The sequence below is a fragment of the Rhea americana genome, unplaced genomic scaffold (genome assembly GCF_003343005.1).
Source record: "Rhea americana isolate MKP2758 unplaced genomic scaffold, rheAme1 scaffold_296, whole genome shotgun sequence".
In the NCBI taxonomy this organism is placed as follows: domain Eukaryota; kingdom Metazoa; phylum Chordata; class Aves; order Rheiformes; family Rheidae; genus Rhea; species Rhea americana.
In genome coordinates, this window is record NW_028186419.1 from 205,548 (window position 1) to 220,998 (window position 15,451).

General features: G+C 36.6%; 1 protein-coding gene across 1 annotated transcript in view; it reads right to left on the reverse strand.

Annotated features, from left to right (window-relative positions):
* Positions 1-15,213, reverse strand: part of CCDC6 (coiled-coil domain containing 6) — a 35,735-nt gene extending 20,522 nt beyond the window's left edge. Inside the window, exons 1-4 of the mRNA XM_085309332.1 lie at positions 15,202-15,213; positions 14,617-14,757; positions 10,630-10,779; positions 1,912-2,040 (exon numbers count right to left, since the gene is read on the reverse strand). Coding sequence (XP_085165458.1) covers positions 1,912-2,040; positions 10,630-10,779; positions 14,617-14,757; positions 15,202-15,213 — 432 coding nt within the window. The remainder of the gene's footprint in view (positions 1-1,911; positions 2,041-10,629; positions 10,780-14,616; positions 14,758-15,201) is intronic.
* Between the last annotated feature and the right edge of the window lie 238 nt (positions 15,214-15,451).

Below are 15,451 nucleotides of genomic sequence, written 5' to 3' on the forward strand. Positions count from 1 at the left end.
CACTTTAACACCTTAACAATATTCAAAGGTCAGATATTTAAGTGAAAGACTTGACAAAAAAGAAAACATAAGCAATTCAGTTTTGAGTTTATATGCTTTCTGAACAATCTATTTTTGATATTGCTATAGAGTTGAATAAAGTAATAAGCTCCAAATTTAATGATTCCACAACTCTGCCCAAAATAATGGTATCAAAATAAATACCAACAGAATTTCAGTTGTGGCTCATACTGATATTTCAAAGAATAAAACAATCCAGTATGTAAGCTTAATTTGTATTCATTTCAATTTTGATTAAATGGCCACCATCACCACCTTGTGGCTAAGAAAGTTATTTCAATTTTATATCAATTTCCATGCTGGTTAAAGATTTGCTGGCAGCTAGATCTTTCCACAGTACAAGAGAGACATGGAGCTACTGGAGAGAGTCCAGCGTAGGGCTACAAGGATGATCAGAGGGCTTGGAGCATCTGTCCTACGAGGAACGGCTGCGAGAGCTGGGCCTCTTCAGCCTGGGGAAGAGAAGACTGAGGGGGGATCTTATCCATGTGTACAAGTACCTGAAGGGAGGGTGTCAGGGGGACGGGGACAAACTCTTTCCAGTTGTCCCGTGTGACAGGACAAGAGGCAATGGGCAGGAACTGAAGCACAGGAAGTTCCACTTGACCGTGAGGGGGAATTTCTTCCCTGTGAGAGTGACGGAGCACAGGGACAGGTTGCCCAGAGAGGTTGTGGAGTCTCCTTCTCTGGAGATCTTCAAGGCCYGCCTGGATGCAACCCTGTCTACCATGCTCTAGGTGACCCTGCTGAGTAGGGAGGTTGGACTAGATGATCTCCAGAGGTCCCTTCCAACCTTACTGATTCTATGATTCCTAATTTTTTAATTTTCAATTTGTTCCATAGATTTCTCTACATATAAATTTTGAGTTAATTCTTGCTCTGAGTATCATTTTCACTTACTTTCTTCCAATTTCATCACTAAGTTACGTAGTAATTAATCTATTCACAACGTCAAGTGAAGCAAGACAGTCAAATACAAAACYGGTAGAATTTCAAGTCACCTGCAACAGAATAGTTCCATGCCCATGATTGTTTTATGATGAGAACAGCAAACAAATTCACAGAAATAATGTACTATGCTTACACCATTCAACTTGCAGGACTTTTATAAGCCAAGAAAACCAAAGTTCTTTAACTAATCTGTATTTTTCATCAGTCTGCCTTTCAAACCAACAGGACTTAGACTAACAGTGCTGAGATGCTTTGGYACACATGTAAAGTTAGACAAATGAGCAGTCCCAATATCTAAACTTCCAGTGGAAATTCAAGACCAAAACCAGTGATATTTTCTCTCTAATCTTCATTGCTGTCTACAGAAAAAGGGTGTAGCCTAATCCCAAATCATTCTTCACGAGTATATATGCTGTTGACATCTAACAGTTCCAGATTCCTGGGCTTGCCACACTGCCATAAAAGGATGACCYAGAGCACAACTAGGCCACATACATATGATTTACTCTTGTGCCTAACTGCTATCAGAAGCGGCAGGCAGTCTTTCTCCCCAGCTTTAGGATGGTGAAAGCTGATGAACAGCAACAAGAAGCATTACTTATAAAGCATTCATAAACACTAACAGCTGCCTAACAGATGTGAGTTAGGCTTGTGTTAAAGGTAATAAGAGTTGTAAAGGTCATAACAGAAATGAACATTTCCTATAATAAATTATGTTAATGATTTGTAGCTTTGACTGAAAGTTAAACTCACTTTTTTATATTCTTGATACTATCCAGTTTCTCACAGATTTAAAAATTAAGTAGGTCAAAACTAACATAAAACAAGTCGATTTTTTTCTGAAATCTCTTGTTCCGCAGTTACATAATTTTGGAAAAAAAAAACAAAAAAAACAATTACCTGTTCCAGGGTGAGCTGCTTTGAAATAGTATCATTTTCCAGTTTTTTAATTTTCTTCATGAGTTTGTTCACTTGAAATTCCTGTTCTTGCTCTAAATGCTGCTCCAGTTCAGCTTTCTCATGCTGTAGCTAAATATTTAGGAGACAAGSAGACAAGTGCTTTAATCACACAAATAATAGTATAAGAACTTATTATGCAGCATTTATATGCACTATTTCTTATATTAAATTCTCCACTGATAGTATTTGGTGGTTCTCAGATTATTTGAAAATGCAAAATCCAAATAACAGCATCTCTAAGAGCAACATTTTAAAATGTGTTCAATTTATAAAGCAGATGGAAGTAAACTGCATTTTCAAATATTTAATAGTCAAAAATGTCACATAATACATTCTGGTATTAGAAATACAGCATGATAGAAAAATCACTGACATTTTAAAAATAGAAAAGATATTAGTGTTCACAAAAGCATTAAATTTAATCTAAATGCACCCTCTTAAGAGTATGCAAAGCTTAAAATGCAGATATTGGTTCTTCTTTCTCCCAGACAGCTGAAAGTTTAAAATCATGACTGAAGTCATACTAATGGAATTATTGTGCAATAATTTTTTTAAAAAAAGTCTTACATCTATTCTTATGCAAACAAAAAGATTTTGATGACATAAAACATATTTCAACAAAAGCATGCTATAAATTTCTCATCAGTTGAGAACAAATCTTTTTTCAGTTAAGATTTCCAATTAAAAAATCCTTCAAAGTTCACAACCAGATGTAAATACAAAAACTGTCCATTATAATGCACAGAAATCATTGTATGGAGCAGTCACTTTCAACATTAAATGTCAAGATCATGATAGCATCCCTTTGAGATAGAGATTCAGGTCTGCCTACATATAAAAATCATCACCACTGTCACCGTGATGCAAACRTGAGAGTCTGACTTACTGAAAAGTAAACCACCAAAAAGTAAATTACACTAAAAGAATGGTGTGATTACACTGTAGTCTGCCTAAATATAAAAAATTGAAAGTACTTGTACCACCTGCTAATTTACTATGGTAGGTCAGCCCTTCTGGGTACCTCAGAAGAACATGTAAGCCAGATGTGTTAAACAGTAAGACAGTGCAACAGGTCTCTGCAGCGCTCAGTGAGGAAAACCTGGGGACATACCTGATAGCCACGGACACAAGTCAAGGTTGCCAGGCATCCACAGTGAAGAAGAATATTTTAATTAGAAAAAATTAAAAATTGCTTAGCTCAATTGTTCAATTCCCTTTGCTGCTATTTAAAGAGAAAATGACCTGTAAAGCATATCCTGGCAGAGGGTATAGAGTAGAAGCTCTATGGAGGAGAGCACCTGGGCAGGCAGCAACTACTCAGCTGCATGCGCTGCAAAGGAAGTGTGCACTGTGCTTTCAAGGCTTATCAATCTGCACAGATTTTGTTTTTCACAAATTAAGATACATACTAGAATCATAATGAAAAATATTTGAGATCTATTTTSTCCACTGACAAAATTACACAGATTTTTCCAAAACACAATTAAACTGATTACAGAAAGCATCTTCAGTTTTATACCTCTACTGTCTTGCCCATAAATTCCCACAAACTTGAGGAAGCTGTCCGGACTCTAGCGTAATAATACCTTGGACTATCAGAACCATTCTCAACTCAGATAGTTAAGAAATTTTCTTAAATTGTTTAGTCAGAAATAAAACCATTCCATTTCTTATGGAAGAAAGTAGGGCTGCTAAGTAAGATTTTCATCAGAAGAAAATTTTAAACTTATACCTTTAGTAAAAAAAAATAAATTTGCACTATTAAAATACTATTGGTGTTGTTTGATAAGCAGACATTTGAAGCTTCTTTCCTGAGCAATGCAGTAAAACTCAGCTGCAAAACATTTTTGTATGAACAAGACATTATTCAGTTTTACAACCTTTTAAGCCCCTCTCCCCATTTTACAGTTTCAGGCTGAACACCACCACAGAAAATAAGGAATACAGACAGCTTGCAGATCACTACCTAGCCCAAGGTAACATGCCTCTTCACTTTCATCAACCTTAATCATGCTTAATCGAAAAAGCTAGACCCTTTTTTTTCACCTAACAAAAAATTGAGTCCAAAGCTAGTTGCTGTAATCAGCTTATACTTAGTTAGCAAATTAAACAGTGTAAGAAGGCACATGGCCAAAATCTCTTACTCAGCCTTGAGTCAGATGCTGGTCACAGCAAGCGTGTGATTAGGGACTATTAGCTTTTGCAGACAATCCAGTGAGTCTGGCAAATGATACAACTATGTAATATAACCTCAAACCAACTTAAGCAAGATACACTATTTGTTATTTTCTCCTTTATGCAAATGCAATTATTATTTAAAACAAATTAATTTGTAATAGTACAGTCTTGTTTGTCAGATCATTCCTGGTAAAGCTTGTGCRGGATTTGCATCACACAGGATTGATAGGGCTTACTCATTAGATCTGTAGCTGCTGTGTAGGACCTATTAAATCCCATCTTGGCAGTATGAACACACCATAACCAAAGGACTGTGGCAGCTGATCAGAAAGCTAGTAAGTAAAGCCAGCAGAGATTTACCCACAAAAATATTCTCCATTCTGATTTAAACATAAATGTATCAGGAAGTGAAGTGACTAGGAGTAAAAACAAACCCATAAATTCATTCCCCTTTAGTGCTAAAAGGGAYTACAGCATGAATACCCTCTTGGAAATTCCAACAAAGCTAATTTACTGTGCACTCCTTTTCTTTATCCTTTTGCCTTCACTATTCAAAGTAGGTAGAAAGCAGAAACAGCACTCCCCAAAACCCACGTTAATGGTATCTGTTACTCACAACCAGGTAAAATCATTTTTCTTAACTGGCTTTAATCAGTTAAAAAAAAAAAAAAAAAACTGTTAAAGCTTAAACATTGTTAAGAGCTAGAAATGCTGTTTTTCAATGAAAAAATACCAATAAAATAGTAAAGTAAGAGAACAGGGTATTTTCAGACAAACTGTTTTTAATTATATGTTGTTACAACAACTGTTTACAAATACCCCTTTAGCTGTCAGCAAAGAAGGAAAAAAAAGTCTTAGAAAAGGACCTTCATGACAATGGCTTACAGACATTGAAATGCATATGAAAAATGTAGGAGATGGGGGAGGGAGGGTCTCAAGACAGCTGCATAGGACCAGAGATGGACTTTGGGCAAGAGAGTCAGCAAATACTTTAAACAGAACTGGACCATGAAAAATAAAGCTTATCAGCCACAAGAGTGCCTGCAGCAGTTTGCTCAAGTCCTAAAGATGTTTTATACAACTACAGTAATGTTCTCCTCCCTCTACGGAAACAAACCTCTTGATAAAATGTAGGGCCACGCTTACTGTACTTCCTTACACCACCACCTTACTCTGGAACAGCTGAAAGTGCTTCTATGAAATAATGCACCTACTTGATGAAGTTCCACTTTTTAAATAATAATTTGTCCATCATACTACGACTTTGAACACTGCACTACTGAAAAGCTGTATTTTTACAACTGTAAAAAGCTGTATTTTTGACAACTCAAAAGTTGTCACTCTTCCTCTACTGTATCTCGAAAGTCCTCTATATTAACAAACAATGTATCATGAGCTTGCCTCCACTTTATGTCCAGATGTTCATCAAATAAACAATATATGAGCTGAATCTGTGTTTATTCCACACAATCACATTCACATCCTTGAGCTGATGCATGGTATTTTGGAGAGCAGGAAGGGCAATTGCTTGTGTTTATAGATTTATAATTTTTGAAAGAATTGTCAAGAACCAGACTTGCATGAAAAATGTTTCAGTATAGCTCTCAATTTCTTAATTTGCCTGACTGCACGTATTGTGCTATTATCTTGGTATGTCACAACATTTTACTTTCAAGGACATACACTTGGGCCAATTTGTACTTGCAAAAATACAAAGGTTATTGACAAATCTGTATTTCACTTTGAAAAAAGTGCTAGACAACTTAAAGAATAATTGAATTTGTAAGTTAAAACAATACTAAGATTAATTACTTTCGGGGTCAGTTTTATTTCAMAAAAGATTGAAATTTCAATATTTATTTCTTCAAATCTCAAAACAGTAACACAACAAGTRCATGCAGACAACTGCAAGCATGGACCCTGCATCAAAACACTTCTAGTGATCCTCTGAAAATAATACTAGCACTCTCTAATGGCTAGGAATAAGAGAATCCATACAAATTAATATTCCAAACTTTCTGGAGACTTAGGTAGACAAAAGTATAACTGAATAAACCAAATACACAGAGAATACAAGGCTTATAAAAACTGTGTGAGGAACATCTGTCATGAAAAGCTTTTCTCCACTCCAAAAAAATTATTGAGATGGATGTCATCTCCTTGCATCTTTGCAGCATTCAGTCTAGACACTTACAGTTAACACAAGAAATTTAACTAGTAAAAGCATACACTTATTCAACGATCTTGCAAAGGCAGTAAAAGCTAGCACCACAGTTATAAACAAGAACTATCAAGCAATGGTATGGAACCAGAAAGCTTGACCACAGAAAGGCAGCAGTATTCCAGGTAAAAAGCCGCCTTTTGCACGCAACTATGTATGTTTATTTTTGAAACATTTACTACTTGCCAGACTGATTCTATTTTCTTACAACAACATTGAAAAACTGATGCAACTCTGTTTTATAACACTAATGCAAATCATGCTGAACTGGGAAATTCTTGTTAAGCTATTAGTGGGGAGCACTGTAGTTTGTGCTCTGGCAGACAGCTTTCGCATTTAAAATGTACTGACATTCTGGGAGCTCATTCCAGACGCCACTCTGAATGCAAAGCATAAGCCCCTACAATTGTGAAAAACAAAGGTTTGACAGTACAAAAACACATAGACACTAGGGAAGAAGTCCCTCTGCTAAGTGGCTTTCAACTGAATAATATAGCACTAATTTCAAAACAGCCACAGACTAGTAAATACTTGAAAATTTGAGAGACCTCAAATCTGAGGAAGGCTATCTAAAGTACTTCCCTCCCTCTGTTCTAAAAGCCAAAGTCTTAGACAAAACAGATTCATATACAGCTTTTGTTCCACAGTCATACAAAAAGCAGGAAGCCATTTGATGCACGATATCTGACAGCATGAATTTTGGAAGCCTAGTTCCATGGTTAGCTCAACATTGCCTGGCAGGTAAACACACAGACACAGCGATTAGGAATTTAAAAAGAGAAACAAATTACTATCTAACACTTCTACTGGAGACTATTACACTTCTGGTAAATCATCAAAGCCTCTATTAAATTTAGTTAGAATCCTGTCCAGAGTGAAGATACCACAAATGGAAGTGGACAGGTACCAATTCATTGCTTTTATTAACCCTATAACCATCTCATCAGTCTTGCATCCTCAAGTAATAGCAAGGAAGTCATGAAGCCTGCCTTCATTCACAATATTCTTGTGATCACAAGAAACACAAGCTACCTTGTATCAGAATTGCTACATTTTAGTAGGTAACCACAAATACTGGTACTCASAAGTCTTGGGAAATTTAGGAAAAAAATACAGTTATCTTAGCTTTCTGTGTCTCAAAAATCTCATTTGGGAATGCAGCACTATATCTGMACAACTGAAAGAGTATCATGAATTAGAAGAGTCAAGATACTATAAAAGTAAAGCCCTCTTTTCTATTAAAAAAAATTACTTGTAATATCAGAATTCTTTCTTCTCAGAAGCTTTATCAAGTAGTTTACCTAGGTATAGAGTCCAGGCTTTGTAAGTGAGATTCAGAACATCTAAGCAACAGCTAACCTTCCAGAAAACACAAAAAAARGTCAACATCAATGTTATTTGCAGTCCTTAACTATATAAGAAAATAGCCTGCAACTCATGAATATTCCAATATCAACTTATTACACCCAAAATCACCATAGAAATAGGAAATATCTGAATGTTTCCATGAAAAAAATATTTTTAATTCTACAGGTAAGGGATCATTTCCTTTGTATAAGTTAYAAGCTGCTCAGCACTTTACCAGTGCTTGAGAGAATATACACATTTTTACATTTTCCATGAAATTTAGCACATCAAAGATGCAATCAAGCCATGAAATGAGATCTGCATTGAGCAAGTGCACACAAAAAAGAGCAACAGTTTTTGTATTAAACTTGGTTTGTTTTTAAAACAAATTAATCCTCCAGCTGTACTGCAAGCCATGAGTCTCTGTAATGGTACAAAAAGCTATCCAGATTTCTAGACGATATAGGTTCCAACTAGGCAGACCCCTCTGACACAGTTTAAAACATGCTTTGTACAAGAGCTTTGATAAATTCTTTATCATCTTTTCCTCTGAGCATTGTGGTTACAATTGTAGCCAAACAGTAAAAAAAGATATCCAATGTCACTTGCCTTTCATAAGCACTTTTACCATCCAACATCAACAGCATGCTGACAGCTGTTCTCTTTTTTCAGTCAACTGGGTTAGTATTTAGAAAGAGGATAAACTTAAAATTTACTTCCAAGTGTTGTTAGCTAATGATGCTGACAGAAATTATACAGTTTAGTATTACTGATTGGAAACACAAGCGCATTTTTCRAAAATAAGAAATTGTTACCTTTCAAAATCTTATGGTTGACATGATCCTGTTTATCAAAAGCTGAATAAAACTTAAAGGAAAGTCATATGAAATGAAATAAGCTTCAGGCTTACATACTGGAGGCTGATGCACGGTTTAATAAAAGCAGAAGGTAGTCAGAATTTTACCTCTGTTTCTTGTTGTTATGGCTATGTAATTAGGTTCTTTCAGCAAAAACCTACAGCTTGCCAATCAAAAGCTAGGTATATTTACAGGATGATGTTGAATCTAAAACTGAGGGGTTTATCCAGATGCCTTACAAAAAGCTCCAATAACTTCATCAGTTATATGCCTACATCCTGGTTTTGGTATACTTGCATCTCTGAATCCTCCTCTCAGTAGTGAGAATGAATATACCTTTTTCAAGGGTTTCCAGTGGATAACCAGCTTAACACCCTGGAATTATTTCATACACTACAACAAGGCACTACCTTGGGCATTTTGAGGATAGAGCTTAATTTTGTCCTTAATTTGGGATAATAGTCAAAGGAKACTTTCTGAAAGCCCATAACAGAGAAAAAGTTAATTGTAGCTTTAGGTAGACAACAAGGTCTTACTTCTCTCTGTAATGTATGAATCTATCTTATATAATATTAGTATTTTAAGATTGTTAAAGATACAGCTTTAAAGCAGTATCTTGCTTGTCTATAAGATGAATTCTACAAAAAGGCTAAGGCAGTCTTTGCTTACCAAAGTATACTTCAAGCTATTACTAGGAACAGGMATTCAGTTGCTGCAAAACCTGTTCAGTACAAATTTGTCTGTAAGGTAATCACATGACTTCAAAGCCTCTTCAGCCATATCAAGGATTAATTTGTGCTTTTATTTTTAAAGGAAGCCTTACCTTGCTCTATACAACGCATAGAATGCCTCCAGGTAGCTTGAATCGATATTTGATTTTTAAGTAGTCCTCTGAATCAAACAACATTGCTCAACATGCCATTTTACTACTGCAAGAGACTAGTGGAAAACTTTTTCTACAGTGATACCTATATCTTATCTCAATTAGAAAAGAACACTTGATACCCTATTTTTATTCCCATCAGCTTCTCTATTTTTCATTTAAATTTATGGTTTTGAAAGCAAATGCAAGCCTTAATTCAGAAAGATTCTTGATGCTTAAATTACCACGTGATATAGGCATTAAACTACAAAGTCATAAAGTCCCTCTTCACAGTAACAAAAGTGTCAGATGAGATTAACTTTAATGTTGTTTGCAAACAACATGTTTACTAACTGTAGGGCTAAATGTGTTATACATCTCAGCTGCCGAATGTAGGAAATGCTTACAACACACAAATGAGGTCCCTTAAACTTGACTAGCTTTTCACGATGAAGCTGATAAGTAATTACATGAAAAGAGAAAGTGGGTCACCAAAAATTCACCTAACTTACTAACCTGTCTCATACATAGACCAAAAGCAAGCATCTAGGCAAGTATAACAGAATAGAGCAAGCATGTACAATGTTTCCTAGAAATATTCACCTGCTCTCCAAAAATTATCATCTCAGGCAATCAGAGAAAGTTTCTACATATTCCTCTACCATAAACTGGCCCAGCATCTTAAACTTTTTACTTTTAGCATCCAGTTGATATAAATGTTTCAATTTAAAAAGACTGAATTATTAAAAGTTTGAGTAAACCTGTGGATAAAGTTTGCTGGTAAMCTTCATACACTGCTGCAAGCTTTTATATTTTACTATTTCAGAACCCCATCAAATACTCCAGATAATTGTCCATTTCACTAACTTTTTAAATTAATCAGTAATTCCCTTCTGTAAGACCGTTAACATGCAAGTTGCATGTATTTCTTTGCATTTCAGTACAAACTTTCAGATTCTCGAAACAAGTTCAGAGATACAAACTTTACAGGAACATGTTTAAAACAAACAAAAAAACTAAATAAAATCCAAACTTACTACGCATTTGTATGTTTGTTTTTATCAATAACAGCTTTATACCAGCTATGACCTGAACACATCCCTCTGACTGAAGTCATAGTAACAAAAACAAAAGCTCAACCACCATTCAGCCTTGAGGATCTTGGGAGAAATACCAGTAAAGGAAGTAATTACCTGCATCAGTTTTCTTGAGAGCTCGTTAGTGAGAAATTCCTCTTCCTTTTCATAGTTTACTGCAAGTGTTTCTTTCTCTTTCTGCAGAGCTTGAATCTTCTTAAACAGAGTGTTACTGATGAATTCCTCCTCCTGTTCTGCCCTTGCTTGCTGTGAAGTAAATACATGGTTTTAAGAAAAAAGGAAGCAAGTTTTTGTACAATTATTCTCTAGATTCCCCCCATATACATATATATAGAGAGAGAATATATAGGAATATTCACATATAGTCATTTAATTGTTTTAATCTTGTCCACAGCTGTAGAAAATGCCCTACAGTTCTACCCTGAGGGTTTCCAAGCTTTATGAGAAGAGTGCTACTCTGTAAATTTTCCCCATAGAAAAAATGATGACAGAAGACAATTCCCATTTCAGCTCTCTTAAAGTACCCAGGCATGGCTCCAAAGAAAGGCAGCCTGTGATTCTCTCCCTTTCTCTTGTATTCCCTACAATTTAGATGTTCCCAGCCTTTTAAACACATCTTGAGAAACTTTTATCATGCAATAAAGAAGTTATCTTTAGGAGGTCTGCTCTAAAAGGCCGCATACTTCATATGGGCAAATAAAAGTTCACAGGTACAAACTGGCAGAGCCAACTCCTAATTCCACAGTGAGAATGCAGTTACCCAAGAAAGACAGAGCATCAAAAATGCAGAATTATCAAGCTACAGTCTGTAACAGTTGAACAACAGTGTTCAGGAGTGCTTTTAGCCACCAAAATCAAATCCACATAATCTGAACTGCAGATTCATGGTTTGTCCCAATTCTAATAAAACGGCACCTGCTTATAGGTCCCAGTATGAACAGATTCTGTAGGAGTTTTACTTCAGTAAAATTTGATAGAGGAAAATTTAAGAATTAAGAAACCAACARCATAAATGGAATTTTACTTCAATAATCTTCTACCCCGAACCTGCCAGAATAACCATTTCTTTATGCATATTGTACATTGGAAAGCACTCATAAGATTTCATTACGTTAGTGGTTTTTAGCTGGAATGATGCATTCCCCTGTAGTCCAGGAGACAATTACTTAAACAGAACAGCCTTCCATGCCTACAAGAAAAGTTATTTAAAGAACAAAAATGTCCTTAAAGCAGGTGGAACAATAGCACAATTGCAAATATCCGTGTTTGATCTGCAGTATCACTAAATCTAAAGCAGCAGTTCTGAAACTTTTCAGCTGAGTTGTCCATCCTCCAAGTCTCTCTTTACATCCTCACCTGCTGCTCCCCTGCATCCCTTTCTCCGTCTCTATTGCTTTTCACTACCTGCCACCAGCTCCCCTCTCCCTCTTAACAGCAGTGCTGGCACCAACCCAAGCTTTTAAAAAGAAAGAAAGAAAAGAAAGAAAAAGTTTGGCATAGCTTGTTGGCTTAGGTCCTGCACCGCATCTCCTCTCTAATGTTGGTGTATCTCCCTAGGGAAGAATTGCTTACTCCAGCATGCTCATTTTTGCAATAGTGTAAAAGTCTGTCACACCAAGGCAACGTACAGTGGTCCAAGAGCTCTGCAGAAATGCTAAATTGTCAGCTTTCACCCCAGACCATTACAACACACAGAATCTAACTGATATTTCAGCAATGTTATCTATCAAATGCTAATTGTGGCTTTACTGAAGGCTACTAATTACCTTATATCTTCAGAGAAATTTCAAAACGGAGTAAGTCAGTCAAAGTGCAAGGGCTCATTATCCCCAAATCCCTAAAATTCATGCATGCTGTTTCCAGAATCATCTTTTTCATTGTTTTTATAAACTACACAGGATTTTTACTGGTGTTTGTTTTTAAACGGTTCAAAGGTAATACAGTAACATAAGCCAAGCTTACCTAACACTGAATTAAAAGCACTTGCTTCTAAAATAAGGAAGCAGGGTATTTTTACTCCGATTTCTATTTCTATTCATTTCTAACTTGCAGAAATTTATTCTGCTCATGCTTTGTACCCACCAGAAGCTCTAAAATCCCGTTATTATGGCACTGAGCCCGAACAGCACTTACTAGCGATCTTGGTATTACATTAATGGTAGGTGCTTAAGCCCATAGGAGTATGGGCTGCAGAAATCCCAGCCCTTTTGCAGAGAGAGGGTCCTGCCCAGCTCGCGCTGGCACTGGTGCTCATGAGAGCAGGCAGCAGGCCAGCCAGGGAGAAAGCACCACCCAAAAACTAATCCTTTCCYTTCCTCCTCCCACTTTTCTTTCCTCCAACAGCTTCCTAAACTGGCTTACAGGCCAGGAAGAGCTCTGACACGCAGAAATAAAGAATGAGCAGCCACAATTTAGACCTGTTTGAACTGCTCTAGAATAATCCCCCATTGCCTATGCTGGGCAGGGCATCAGCTTGTATTCAACTGGCTCAGAACAAAAGCAGCATATGATCACACCTGCCTGCATTATGCCATGGGTATCTATCTCATGGAACAAACACCAGGAAGCCTATGAATCTAAGTGTGAACTGTAAGTTCCAGACATCCATACATCTTACTAAATACCATGAATGCCCACCTAAGTTACCTAAGGGTCAGTAATTTCAGCACAAACCATTAAGTCAAAAAATATGATACAGCTATGAGACTAGGTACAAAACCATGTGAAATGTTACCGTATTTCTTTTAAATAAATACATACTCTTTTTTTTTCCCCTGAAAACCTCTCTTTATCTTGTCAATCATTACATTGGAGATAGTTTAATTATGATATTCTAAGGGTCCAGCACAGGCCCTGTCACTGTAATACTTTTTCTAGACTATCTATTATATTTTCATATAGATAATCATCTTTATTAAGGATCTGCATTTGAAAATAAATCTTGATATGATCAGCAAAAAAGGAAAGCAGAGCATGGAAATCAGAGGTAGTAGGTCTAAAGGCTATAAAGTTATTGGTTTCTGCCTATTATTCAAATTGCATTCAACATCCACAAACACTAACACCAATTGATTCCTGTATGACATATTGCAAAAAATCTAGCATGCCACAGAATACTTTCAGTGACTAAYAACTAAGACACTGAATGATATTAAAGTGGTAACATCAGATCAGTCAATTTCTGGAAATCTGAAATAAGTCATCTACTTCCACCACAGATTTTCTGCATAACCACAGTCAATCCACTTGTGTCTCAAAACTCCACGTAAAACTCACAGAACTCTCAGTGGCATTTCAAGAATGCATCTATTACAGAAAGGTGTGTAATTAGTTTGATGAAGATAAGTGTCAAAAACTATCATGTTACTTTACAAAAAATCAAGAACGAAGGGGGGAGAAGCACACAGACACACACAAACAAGAACTATTATATTTTCTGGGAAGAAAATTCCTATTATTTCTACTGCAGTAGCACGTGTAATCCTGGTGAGTAGCACAGACTGTGTTAGGTGTTGTAAAAACTTCTCTGCTTGAGCTTACAACGCAACGGACTAATTTTCAAAAGACCTAAGAAACATATTAGGAAGTGAATCTCATTAGAAGTTATTTTTCCACAAGCTGCATATACTAGGATAAATTGTGAAATGTTTAGTTTTAAAATCATCTTCTGCTCTCAGTTCTTCTTTCTGCTAATATATCAAATTACTTTAGCAGACCAAGCAGAGTGCCAGATTTCCCTCTCTAGCTCCTGCTGCAGCTTCTGCTCATGATGGTGCTATTTTACAGAACAMCAAAACCGAGCATTTCTGATGAGAGATCACCTTTACCACAGTCAAGAATCGCTGCTGTCCATGTTCCCTTCTGCCCCTGTTAGCTCTTCTAAAAACTGAGATATTCATTCCTGGTACGCAAAGCACAGTAAACAAGCAGATTCCATGATCTCAAACAAGAAACAACAAATTAGTCAATACCAGAACTATGCTACCCTTGATCAGACATGAGCAAGAAACGGCCTTTTAATTTTAGCTCTCACTTCAGACAATTTCAGTAACGAACATTTTGCAGCCTGCTCCAGACACTTACACCTGACCATGCGAAAGGCAGATGGCAAGCTTGGATCRTGTACTGACAGAGCACCACCTGTCTCCAGCAGCATCCAGAGCAGAGCTGACAGTAGATCTCCTGGGATCCTGCGCGAGGTGSTCTACCAAGCCCCGTTTTGTTCTAACCAACTCTTGAAGTTTCCTTATCCACAGCACAAGAGCCACCGTGACCTCCTTGCCCTCTACGCATCTTTTCACGGTGCAGTTTCCATCTTTAGGATCTAATGGATAATACAACCAGCAGATGGAGCTGAAGTGCAATTTTATCTACTTGCTGCATAGAGAAGAAACTCGATCTTTGCTTCTGAATATAGACTGAAAGGTTGAGGCAACTTTGGAAAGGGATGGTCTCAGTTGCTGCAAGTTACACAGCACTAGGCTATCACTTCACAAAGCAGCCTTCCAAAACAAACTACTAGTATATGAAGAGGCGAAAAAAAAGCATGAAGAACAATAAAACAGAACGACATGATTTTAAAATATGAAACTCTTGCATAAAATAACTAAGTTTCCCAATTTTCCTTTAAGTACATATTCCTCTTCTAGCTCTGCTAACTCAAGTTACTGCTCTGGCCATGCTTTCTGGCATCAGTTTAAAACAGTACAGAAAACTCTTTAACGACAAATGAAATTTATTATTCTAGTGAACCAATTCTGTGCATTTACAGCAGAAATTTATACACTACAGCTCTCCCAGGTTGGAGTTTTTTTCTACAAGCCTCCCAGCCAACACCTGAAACAACCATGCTGCATGCAATATGCATTTTTAGGCAAAGAGAACAGTGGACAAGCAGCTGCCACAAACAGCTTGCTAG